At 38.3% G+C, this 12,743-nt stretch overlaps 1 protein-coding gene across 3 annotated transcripts in view; it reads left to right on the forward strand.

Annotated features, from left to right (window-relative positions):
- Positions 1-12,743, forward strand: part of UROS (uroporphyrinogen III synthase) — a 55,660-nt gene that overhangs the window by 26,984 nt on the left and 15,933 nt on the right. For all 3 annotated transcript variants that reach the window (XM_061635696.1, XM_061635694.1, XM_061635697.1), the window contains exons 5-6: positions 4,612-4,686; positions 8,015-8,089. In XM_061635696.1, coding sequence (XP_061491680.1) covers positions 4,612-4,686; positions 8,015-8,089 — 150 coding nt within the window. The remainder of the gene's footprint in view (positions 1-4,611; positions 4,687-8,014; positions 8,090-12,743) is intronic.

Genomic DNA, 12,743 nt, shown 5'->3' on the forward strand with positions numbered 1-12,743 from the left:
TTTAGGATTGCACTATAAATATCTTTACAGTTTGTGTAAATAATAAATATATTTGATAGTCATGCTTATATACATATTTCTTCATTTATCATATTTTTGGTTTTTGGTTAGGAATCCTGACTGGTTGTGAGATGCTTAGTTTTTTGCCTTACTCATAGGAATCTTGTTGTGGTTGGTATGGTATTACATTTAGGAAAGTGTTACTGCCTTCTGTGTTTTTTTTTTCCTATTTGCATTTCACTTATCTTTAACCTCACTCAGTTACAGCCATAGAAGCAACAGCAGCATATGCAAGATAATTAACTCCCATTAGTGATAAGAACAAGAATTTATAATTATTATTTCAATTAAAACAAGAGGCTTATCAATACTTTGAAGAGGGCCAGATATTTATTTTCTTTCTGAGCCCAGGACTGGGTCTTTCATGATGCCCGGTGTGTGTGGGGGAGCAGGAGAGTAGTCAATAAGACAGACATCCTGGCATTGGTAATCTAATTAGCAAGGTATGTGTGGGGTTGTTGCACACTTCCAGGCCCAGTTTCATTTTGAGTATGGAGGTGGAACCTGTGTAGATGTGGTTGAGAAATTTTGAGTTAAGCAAAGCTCTGCTTTTATAAAACCTAAGAAACATACAGATACTTTGAATGTCTGAGTGCCTGCACCAGTGGAATACTGGAGGAACTTGTGAAACTTGCTGCAACAGTATTTAGAACTGAGCATGTGGTGTGAAAGACTCCTTTTCCTAACATTTTGGCTTGTTTTTCTCCACCCACCACATCTCTGAAATATATTGTATATGTTATGGTTAACCGTGCTGCTGCCCTGACTTACTTTATGTTTGTTGCTATTTTGTGTTTTTATATTGATTGTGTGTTTTTATTATATTTGTAAGCTGTGCTGAACTCTGTTTTTAATAGCAAAAGGGCAGGATATAAATTCTCTTAGTCAATCAATAAATACTCCATAGTGTTGGAAACTAGAGTCTAGGCATTTAAGGCTGAAAATGTTGCTTTAAAAAAAAAGATTTCTCACATCTTTCCCCAGTTTTTGGTGGTAATTCCTAGGCACAAAAACAAAACAACTGGACAATCCAAGTATTAATATGCAAATATTTGCATAATATGCAAATAATATGCAAATAATTTACATAATATGCAAATTAACCTGCCCAGATTTGTGGAACTGGAATATGGCAACCCTAAGCTTATGTAGTCACTCTTGATGCTATCTGAAGCCCTCTTGTTGGTTTTCCTGGGACACTTAGCACTGAAAATGGGTTCAGGGGTTTGGCAAATGTGGACTTAGGAATTGGAAAGGAGGAATATTCCCTTTCAGCTACAGGATCTTTCAGTAAAAGAGGGTGGATGGTTGGGATTGTGTTTTTGTTTCCATATAGTTCTAAATTAGATATCACCTTGGGGTTTTTTTTAAAAATGGTGGGCATGATTTACGTATTTATTTATTTTTGCTTTCTGTTTCCTTCCAGCTACACTTTTAAAATGAGAGGCACCAGAACTTAGTTGCTTGAAAGTCTTGGTCCCTGCCTGTACTCTCTCTCTCTCTCTCTCTCTCTCTCTCTCTCTCTCTCTCTCTGTGTGTGTGTGTGTGTGTGTGTGTGTGTGTGTGAGAGAGAGAGAGAGAGAGAGAGAGAGAGAGAGAGAGAGACTTTTTGACTTCTACTCTCTTTTATTAATACTTTCAGGGTGATTTCCACCTGTGAAATTATTACTGAAAGAAGAAATTGGCTTTATTATGAAATTCTATGTACATGTTATACCAGCAACTCAAGCATGTACTGCCAAATGAAAATGTGGTCATGATATTGCTTTGAGTTCCTTCCAGGTGGTGTTTTGTGTTTTTTTGGCAGTATTTCATATATTTTATTAGTTTAGATATACAAAATACTAAACACATACAAACAATCAGGAAATCCAAAGACGATAAAAATCCCCCCTCCCCTTTGCCAAGGCCCTTGAGACCACCGGGTACAATAAAATGAACAGCAAGAGTGACTGTAACAGATCACCTAGACTTACAGTGTGAATAAAGAGAGAAAAACCTTTTCAGATATACACTAGTAAAGTGTAGTGGGAACTCCCTTAGAACAGCACAAAGTGAGTCTCAATCCCTATTCCATAAATGAAGAAAAGCACGGGGCACCTCTAATATGTGCCTCCATGCTTCTATGTAAATCACAAACAGATGCCAAACAGCAAAGAAATCTCATGATTTGGCTTTCCCTTTGGCAAGTTTTAGTTCAAAAGTTAGCTTTTCTGCTCAGGCAACATGCCATAAGCAGTTCAACGAGGCCTCATGCATCAGTAGCTCTGCCAGCTTCCAGTTCTTTGCAACCTCCATCCTTGCTGCTAATAACAAGAAGGATATTAACATCAGAGCCTTGTGACTCGCTTCCCAGTTCAAGAGAGCTAGCTGTGGTGTTTTAAGTATCAGCTGGTTCATTAAAGCAGAGGTTTCATTAAAAAAAATAGTCCATTACATTTCAATGTTTGGTCAAGCTCAGCCCATATGAGTGTATGAACCCACTCCATGCAACCTTGCCAACAACTATGACCTGTGGATTCAGAACATGTGCAAAACACAAGGGAGTAAGGTACTAGTAGTGTGACCACTTTAGATGACATTTTCTGATTACAGCCAAAACAGACTTAACAGGTATTTTGTACCAAACAGCCGCCCAGGTCTCATCTGCAAAGGAGGTACCCAAGACATGTTCCCACAACTCTTTTAGCACTGTAAAGAAAGTGGTCATCTTATCAATCAATCAATCAATAAAGAATAAATTTGTGACACTAAACCCTTGGTTTACTCTAATTTAAATGCTCAAACCTTGTAAGATCTCTAATCGCCACTTCTTTAACCACCTTCTTAGAAATAAAACACAAATCTGATGAATATGCAATCCATAGATCATTGAGCTTTCTTAAAAGCTTCTCGACAATCAGCAGTTGCCTGTATTCATAGAAATCTCACAGCCTAAAAAGAACTTCATCTTGCCAATTCTTTAAATGTGCCAACTTAGAGTTTCTTCAAGTGTTCTAGTATTTCTTGCCATTTTTAGTTTTGCTTGAAATAAAAAATCTGTTATGTATTCAACCTTATTTTCAGAAGACAGCTGAACCAAAATTGCTGGGGGCAGAGGGACCTATCTGAGAACACTTTTTGTTTCATCAACTTAAGAAGACTTGAAAGTGGACAGAAGTGTTCACAGCATGGCAAATGGAAAAGCATTTGTATTGGCTGGCAGCCCTGGCAACAGACATGCTTCCTGCCAGTAGCAGACTGCATGGTGGGGTGGTGATACTTACCTCTGGCCGGTCACATAATTGCTGCTTACTGGAAGGTAGAGGGGCAAGGTGGCAGGGAGGCTGGGGTGGTGCAAATGTACCAGCAGGAGTGTTAGATTGGCTCTGCCAGTGCTTTTGCATTGAACCAACCTCACTGCTACCTTCCCCTCTATCTTCCAGCAAGCAGCAGCTATGAGACTGGCCAGAGGTCAGGTGAGTGGCAGCACCCCATCATGTTGTCCAATACGGCTTCCTGCTCTCTGGTACTCATTCAGATGGCAGCCGCATTCACTTCACCCTTGGATACCCATTCAGAGAGAAAGCAGTGGGTGCAGGAACCATTGCTTTTCACTCCAAATTTGCTTCATTTGCCTTCAGCTACATAACCAAATATGGCTCTCCAAGAAGGAGAAGCCCTAACAGTGAAGGGAAATGATGGCTGGCAACAGCTGTAAGGATTGCAATAAATAAAATTAAAATCTGAGGGAGAGATTTCAGCTCCTCAGCCCCCAAAGTTCACATATTTTCTTCAAAATGTTTGTAGGTGAGTATTTTCTGTGGATCTACTTCAGAAAAAAATACTAAAGACAAATTCATAATGTCAGGATTGCACTTAGACTAAAATGTTGATTATATCTAGCCGGTGCTTTTTGGTAAAAAAAATGAGGTGCCACTACTCACATCTTGATAAAAGTGCTATGGGTGTCAGCACAAAATGGCTGCTATTGGCAGCAAAAAAAAAAAGAGAGAGAGGCCAGTTCTCCATACCAGTGAGAACTGTCACAAAAAAAGCCCTGCCTGTAGCCTAGGGCATACTGACTTTTGTAATCGATAGGTGTTTCCAGATGGCAGCTTAAAATTGCGAACAGGTTGTTGGCAACCATTTTTAACTTATCAGATTTTTCCTAGAAAGGGTAAATCCAAATTAAATGGATGCCAACAACTTTGTGTGGACGCTGTGAAAAATTTGCAGGCGTGAGCAGCACTCATCCCCACAATAAACACCTGTCTGGAAGCACCCTAAAGGTATGCATTAAAAAAGCTGCTTCAGACAACATAACCAAAAGTAGTGTCTGTCCAGCCAAATGTTTAAAGCATATTAAACTGCTGTTTTTAAAGTGAACAAAAATGCAATTTTGTTTGATGTCCATAGTTGCTGACATTTATACAGTAGTAATAGTTATTAATATTTTGCTGAGCTCACACATTTTCAAAATAAGCAGTCTTTTGGACACATGTCCAAATCAGCATTGTACTATTTGTACTTTTTTGCCAAATGCTTACACATAATTTTAATGTTTTACAGTTTGGAAAAATTGTCTGAGAGAAAAATGGAATACCAAATCAGTTTATGTAGTAGGAAAAGCTACTGCTGGCGTAGGTAAGCCACATTTTTACATGACCTCCTATAAAAATATTAATAACAACTATATATCATGCTTTGCTTTGCAACAGATACAGTTGTTTTTTCTTGTTAAAGCAAGCTTAACCAACACATTCTGTTCCTTATTATTTAGTCCATTAATTATCAAGATATCTGCCAACCAAGGTAAATCTCAGAAGGTATTTCACTACTGGGAGGGGCTAAATTGTCATCATTCCTTCAGAAATCCAGGATATGCTAGAAGACAAGGCATACTGATGCATTTGAAAACATTTTGCATGCCTCTGGGATATTATTTATACTGAAACTGCTATAAGAGTGTTGTGCCATTTTCAGAAAGCAGTGGATCTTGGAGAGGTGTTTCACTTAAATCTGGTAGAAGGCTCCTGCCCTACTTATTTGCTTATTTTTAATTTTAAAAACGTATATCCTGTCTACTTTCCAAGGAACGTAGAGCACCTGACACCACAGTGCCAAAACAATATTTCCATGAAAACCATCCCCAGATTAAACAAAAAAGCACATAAATAATTCCAGCATTGCCAAAAACCAGACAGAAAGCTCTTAAAAAAAAAAGAGGGTATTTTTGAACATCCATGTCATTACCAGCCACCTAAATCTATATAGTGATGGGGTCTGATGCACCTGACTTGGCAAGGCATTCCATAGTGTGGGTGCCACCGTGGAGAATGCCCTAGCCCAAGCATGGCATAAGATCTGCTTGAAGGGCTGTCCCATGGTAATGGTGGCAGCTGAAAGCACATCTGTTGAATTTTGTTCCTGGAGGTACTTGGACGGTTGAAAGGCGATTGGATCTTTACCCATTATGTTCAGAAACTGTTAACCACTCTAGCTTCTTTACATTATAAGCTAAAAATATTCTTTTTCACTAAGATTTTAATGTTTATAGTTTTACTTCTGCGGGTTTTGTATTGTATTGTATACAATTGTATAATTCAAAGCTTGCTGCTTTGAGTTAATTTGTAGAACTATTTTACTCTATATAGTATTTCTCATGTTGTGAAGCAACCCTAACCCTTATAATTAGAAGATAGGGTTATAAATAATTACTTACTGTCTAGCTCACCATGACGGTTCTGCACCACATTCCATGGATAAAGTTGCTTATATATAATCTGACCAGAACATAGAAATAGGTGGGCTGGCAACAATATCAAAACTTGTGCCAGGACGCTGGGCTGTAGGCAGCCTAGGGAGCTGTCAAAGCAGGAAGCACAAGTCTCCAGGACTGGAGCCTGATGGGGAATCCACAGCAAGGCAAGGGAGCAAGCAATCATATGCCACCCTGGGCTTCTACTGGAAGGAAGGACGGGATATAACTCTAATAAATAAATAATAATAAAAATAAATATGAGCAAGAGCAGGTATAGCAGACCCCTGTGACAAAGTCAAAACTGACTTTTCCCCCACGCTGAAACCGAAGCCTAGCCCAGAGGTTTTATGAAATAGTGGGTGGCAGGAGTAAGTCTGGGAGCCTTATGGACACTGTAAGAGGCATCAGATCCAGAGGTTCCCAATCATAGCCCATGGAAACTCCTGGCAGTCTGAACCATCTTTAGCATCTTTTTTAAAATTTCTTGAATTGTTTCTGATTAATTTCACTTGAGGATGGGACAGGTTGCTGTACAAAAACATGTACTCTTAACTTGCAGTACAGTCCTCTGCATGGCTACTCAGAAGTAAGCCCCATTGTTCTCATTCCAAGGTAAATGTATTTAGGATTGCAACCTTGAATGCTTAAATAATGCTGGGAGAAAGTGGCCTCTTTTCTTCAGATTATTAGTAACCCTCTCAAGGAAGGCAGAAAGTCACATTTGTTAAAAGAAACAGATTTTAGAAGTTTTCTTTCTTTAAAGATATCTCCCTAGAACTGATATTTTTTAAAAACTATTGTTTAGTCTCAAATGTTCTATTCTTTGATAAGGTAACTGAACACTCTCTTAGACTAAGCTAGTTTTCTTGGTCCTTTTGAGCCCTGCTGGGATAGTTTGTCTGGAACATGGAACAGATATTGCTGTGGTTTCTATGGTCAATCTCTTTCTAGAGATCTTCAGGAAAAGTGGAGCCCCATTGGTTTTTCTGGACATCTCATCTGCTTTTGATTTCATTTAACATCTATATGAAACATCTGAGACTGATCATCTGAGGATTTAGAGTGTGGTGTCATCAAACTGCTGGTAGCATCTAGCATATCTAGCATCAGTTTTACATAATTAATTCAGGTAGAAATGGATTGGAGAGTATACATGAAAGCTATGAAAATATTGTAGATTTGTGGCTGTATTGTGGTTTTGCTGCGGAAGTGAAAGTGGGAGATGAATATTAATCCCAGCCTTTGTCTATCTCAAAGCATATCTTTATAGGATTGATTTTGGATTTTTGCCTATGCCTTCGCTTTATATCCCTCTTTCCTAATGATCTTGCTTTCTAGATTGTAAGCCTTTTGGCCCATTTTATTGCTGTTATTGTTACTATGATAGGAGTATAAATGTACAATCCCTGTATGTTGTTGTTGTTATGTGCCTTCAAGTCAATTTTGACTTATGGCGACCCTATGAATCAGAGACCTCCAAGAGCATCTGTCATGAACCACCCTGTTCAAATATTGTAAGTTCAGGTCTGTGGCTTCCTTTATGGAATCAATCCATCTCTTGTTTGGCCTTCCTCTTTTTCTACTCCCTTCTGTTTTCCCCAACATTATTGACTTTTCTAGTGAATCGTGTCTTCTCATGATGTGTCCAAAGTATGATAACCTCAGTTTCATCATTTTAGCTTCTAGTGATAGTTTTGGTTTAATTTGTTCTAACACCCAATTATTTGTCTTTTTTGCGGTCCATGGTTTTCGCAAAGCTCTCCTCCAACACCACATTTCAAATGAGTAGATTTTTCTCTTATCTGCTCTTTTCACTGTAACTTGGTAAAATTTGTCCATGCAAAGATCTGAGGAAAAGCAGAGTTCTTTGGCTTCAGATTTAATGCTGGTGTACCTTTGTTCATGTTGCTTTACTTCAGCTGCTGTTGACTAAGAAGTATTCTGCCTCCTTAGTGCAGTGTTCCACCTGTCAGAATCTGAGGTTCAAAGATGAATACCATTTTGCCATGTCACTCTACATTTTCACTGGCTTCCACACAGCCAGTCAAGTGATTGGATAGCAAATTCTAATATGTACATCCCTATAAAAAACACATTAAACAGTGAATTTAAGATAATGTTAGCAAGCATTTTTGAAAGATGAATATCCTCACTGGCTCAGTCGAACTTTCAGATTAATCCTAAGAACTTCTTTTTTTCATTTTCTTTCAGTAGCAGAAATGGGCCTCACATCACAGGGAGAGAACTCTGGAAATGCTGAAAAACTAGCTGGATACATTTGTTCCTGTAAGTGGTTGAACATTTTTCAATAACTGAATTATTATTTTATTATAATCTATCATGATACTTTTTTATTGTACACACTCCTTTTATGGTCCATACAGAATGCATGTTTTTCTGTCCAGTTGACAATGGAAAGTCCACAACCCTGACTTTAAACTGCACACTACCAAAGTGATTGGCTGTGGCAGGGGTGGCAAACTGGTGTTCCAGTTGCTGTTGGATTCCAGCTCTCCAGCCCCAGCCAGCATGGCCAGTGATCAGAGATGATAGGCATTATAGTCCAGCAACATCTGGGAATATCTGGAGGGTAACAGGTTCCCCATGCCTGGGTTATGGGATGCTAATAAATAGTAATAAATACTAGGGCTGCACTGAATTTTGCGGGGTTTCTTTTTTCAAAAAAGCCGTCCTTTCTTTGGAAAAAAACATCCCTTTCTCTGCAAAATTGTGATCACATACATGTTAAACACATTACATGCTAATAAAGAACCCTGATGTGTGTACAGAAGTCCATGCAGTATATGAAAAAATTTCTATTCATAAAACTCCCTCCTGCAAAATTACAGAAGACACAATCTATAAGAAATGAGAGATCAGATCTTTCAGGTATTCTCAATCAGTTGTAGTCTTTCCATCAGTGAAGATTCTTACAGTTGATTCAGAGATAATCAAAACACTTAGCACATGCTCATGTTTGGTTAATCAACCTCTCTCAGTGTGAAATAAATTAACCTTAGTTTTTTCCATTTATAATACATATCTGCTTAAATGAACACTCCCAGTATCTGTTTGCTATAAGAATAAAAGAAGAGCCAGCTGGATCAGGCCAATGGCCCATCTAGGTTGCCTAGGTTGAAAGGCTGCCACACAGAGGAGGGCCAGGATCTCTTCTCAATCATACCAGAGTGCAGGACACAGAATAATCTCAAGTTACAGGAAGCCAGATTTCGAACATCAAGAAAAACTTCCTGACTGTTAGAGCAGTACAACAATGGAACCAATTACCTAGGGAGGTGGTAGGCTCTCCAACACTGGAGGCATTCAAGAGGCAGCTGAACAGGCACCTGTCAGGTATGTTTTAATTTGGATTCCTGCGTTGAGCAGGGGGTTGGACTCGATGGCCTTATAGGCTTCTTCCAACTCTATGATTCTAGTCCAGCATCATGTGGCCAAATGTATATCTATGGGAAGATAGCAAGCAGGACCTGAGTACCACAGAATTCTCTCTAATTGTGATTCCCAGCAACTGGTATTGAGGCTTACTGCCCCCGACAGTAGCCACTGATAGCCTTATCCTCAGTCAGTTTGTCTAATCCTCTTTTAAAGCCGACCAGGTTGGTAGCTGTCACTGCCTCCTGTAGAAGTAAATTCCGTATTTTAGCTCTGTGCTGTGTGAAGAAGTTATTTGAATTTTTGAACATCCAGCTTCAGTAGATGTTCCCAAGATCACAACTGTGTGAGCGGGAGAAAAACGTTTCTTTCCCACTTTCTCCATATCATGCATAATTTTATACACCTCTATCATGGCCCGCTTACCTTTTCTCTAAAGTAAAAAGGCCCAAATGTTGCATAGGGGAGTTTCCTCATAGGAGAATTGTTCCATCTCCTTAATCATTTTGGTTGCCCTTTTCTGAACACTTTCCAGCTCTACAATATTCTTTTTGGGGTGAGGCAACCAGAAGTACAGTTTTCCAGGTGTGGTCACATCATAGATTTGTATAACGGTGTTATACTATTGGCAGTTTTATTTTCAGTCCTTTTCCTAATGATTCCTAGCATGGAATATGCCTTTTTCACAGCTGCCATAGACTAGGTCAACATCTTTGTCTAGCTATCCACTATGACCCAAAAGTCTTGTTCACAGTAGCCATAGATGGCAATGACAATGAAAGGGTATACAAAGCACCTCTCATAACAAAATTAGTTATTAATCTCTGCTCTCAATTTTTTCTTGTACACAAAAGTTAAAAGAATTAAATCTTTTTTTTAAAAAAAAGACTTAACTAGAGCAGAAATTCTAAAATGTTGTATCAATATGAAAATAGTTTCATTGTTATTCAGGTTTCCTTGTCTTTGATGCTGACTTTGGCTGAAGTACTTGGGCAAATATATCAATTGACTCCTTAATTAAATAGGTTGCATCAGTCTTTTTCTCAAGACAAATCTTAAGGACGTTTAGAATTTAATGCCTCTGTGTAGTTGGTTATAAAGGAAAAAAATACTGCCGGGGTTAGTGCCCGTTATATTAGCCAGAGCTATCAGGCTGTTATTCTTTCTTCCTTTGTAAACACAAGTCTAAAAGGATTAGCAGTACTTTTCAGATGTCACATTGGCTTTTCAATTAACCAACACAAGTCTTGGTAGGATTGATATTAACATATGTTGCTTTTATCTCTCAAAATACTGCTGTACATTCTGTCTCAAGTCCTTTGTTGTTTTCTGTAATTTATTACTAACATATCTGTGGTGCCTAATAAAACTTCAGTTTGCAAGTAGATTATTCTGATAAATTTGTGCAGACTCCTAATAAGGTACTTTAGCGATTTTAGTGGAGTGAATCTCTTTTCTTCACCTTAGAGGAAACTGGATCTTAACACTAAAAGGCAAGGATGTGCTTATAGCATTTAAAATAAACACCCCAAACGATGCTTTTTTACCCAGGTGAAAAATATTTTTTTAAAGCAAATCCTCTTAAAATAACAGAATCAGAATTTTTTTAATTGTTTTCTCCATTTTCATGTCGTCTAAAACATATCACCTATGAGCAAACCTTCAAAGCATTCCTAGCTTGGCTCAGAAAACCTTCAAAGCATTCCTAGCTTGGCTCAGAAGTACAATATACATGTTTTCTTAACGTGCATATGCATCAATCCAAATATGCAAGCAATTGAAATATATTCATAAATCTTGATAGGAACCATTGTTAATATTTAGGATACCTGAAAGATCATCTTACCCCTTATATACCTAGTTGATCACTGCGCTCTGCAGGTGAGGGCCTCTTGGAGATACCATCTTATCAGGAGATCCATTCCATACAACATAGGAAATGGACTTTTAGTACAGTGGCACCTACCCTTTGGAACTCCCTCCCCTTAAATATTAGACAGGCACCATCTCTGTTATTTTTCTGGTGCCTACTGAAGATCTTCCTCTTCAACAAGCCTTTTTAAGTAGAGACCTTATACCAGTCTGAGTCTGTTTTTAAGATGTTTTTAAAATTGTTTTTAAAAGTTTTTTTAAATTATGTTTTAAAGTCTTTTGTTTTTACTATGTTTTAGGGTGCTTTTAGTGTTTTTTCTTTTTGCTTCCCTGAGCTCTTTCTGGGAGGAAGGGGGGAATATAAATTTAATAAATAAATAAATAGTCTTGAGGGACAAAAGTGCCTTTAAGAAGATTGAGCAGAATAGATGAGGTTTCATTAGGAGCCATATGATTTCTGCTTAACATTTCCTAAATTAGTTGTGAAGAAGTAAGCTGTACACATCAGGCAAAGGACCACAGTCTTCTCCTGCTCCATGATGACCTCTCTGGTTAAGGAAGGATGTATAGAGAACAACTGCCATTTATGGTAGGGTAATGTAGTGTGAACGCTGAGCCTCTGGAGAACATTAATCTATGTTAAGAGTATAAGAGCTCTGCTAGATCACTCTAGTCATCTGTCCAGTCTAGTGTCAAATTTGCAATAGCAGCCAGATAGATTCTTCCGGGAAGGCCACAAGCAGGACATGAAGGCGATATGAAGCCTTTCTCTCTTTATCCCCAGCATTTGGTTTTCAGAGATATACTTGTCCTGAATGTGGAAGTTCTGTTTAGTTTTCATGGCTAACTAATAGAGCTCCGTGAAGTTATTTTAATCCATTTCTAAAGCCAGCTAACCTAATAGCCATCTGCACATCCTGTGACAATGAATTCCATATATTAATTTTGATAATATGTTAGAAGAAATAAGTTACAGTATATGAATGTATACAAGGATGACTGTTGTCCTAGAAGAAGGATCTCCTGAGGACATCTGTGTGATGATTCTCCTAAGAGAACTGGCAGGGGTGGAGAAAAGTGGATGTCTACTAAAAATGGGTATGTCAGAGATCCCCAATAAGACAACTCTCCCTAATGACAGAAATAGATGTTTGCAATAGTCAAGGAAGTTAAGATGCCAGGTAGTACTGGGAACACCTTTTCAAAGCACCCTGTCCCCTCCTGTGACAGCCTTGACCTTTCCTCTACATAGAATATCAAGACAGCACATTTATTCAGCTGAGATGAGCCTTTAAATAGCTAAACACGTATATATGTCTGAAGTCTGAGGAATGCCAAGTGACTGAAGGTGTGGGAAGGGGATAAAACATATTAAGAGGACTGCAAGTGTTGTGCTTGGTAGCTCTATTGACTAGAAAAGAAATGGAGCACAGCAAGGCCATTTATCTTTTTGCCAGATCTTTTTAGCTAAAATATCCATGCCTTGGCAATGGAAATGTTTTTTTTTAAATGTACATGCCAAAGGGCTTCTGCTGTATGTGAAATTCATATTGCCTTGAACTTTAAATATTTTCAGTAGTCTTCAGGATATAAGTTAGACATGCAACACCTTTTGCTATGTGTTTAGAATGTGACAGTTTTAAAGTATTATCTAACAGTTTTTGTGCTCAAAATA

Source organism: Rhineura floridana, chromosome 7 (assembly GCF_030035675.1).
Source record: "Rhineura floridana isolate rRhiFlo1 chromosome 7, rRhiFlo1.hap2, whole genome shotgun sequence".
NCBI lineage: Eukaryota > Metazoa > Chordata > Lepidosauria > Squamata > Rhineuridae > Rhineura > Rhineura floridana.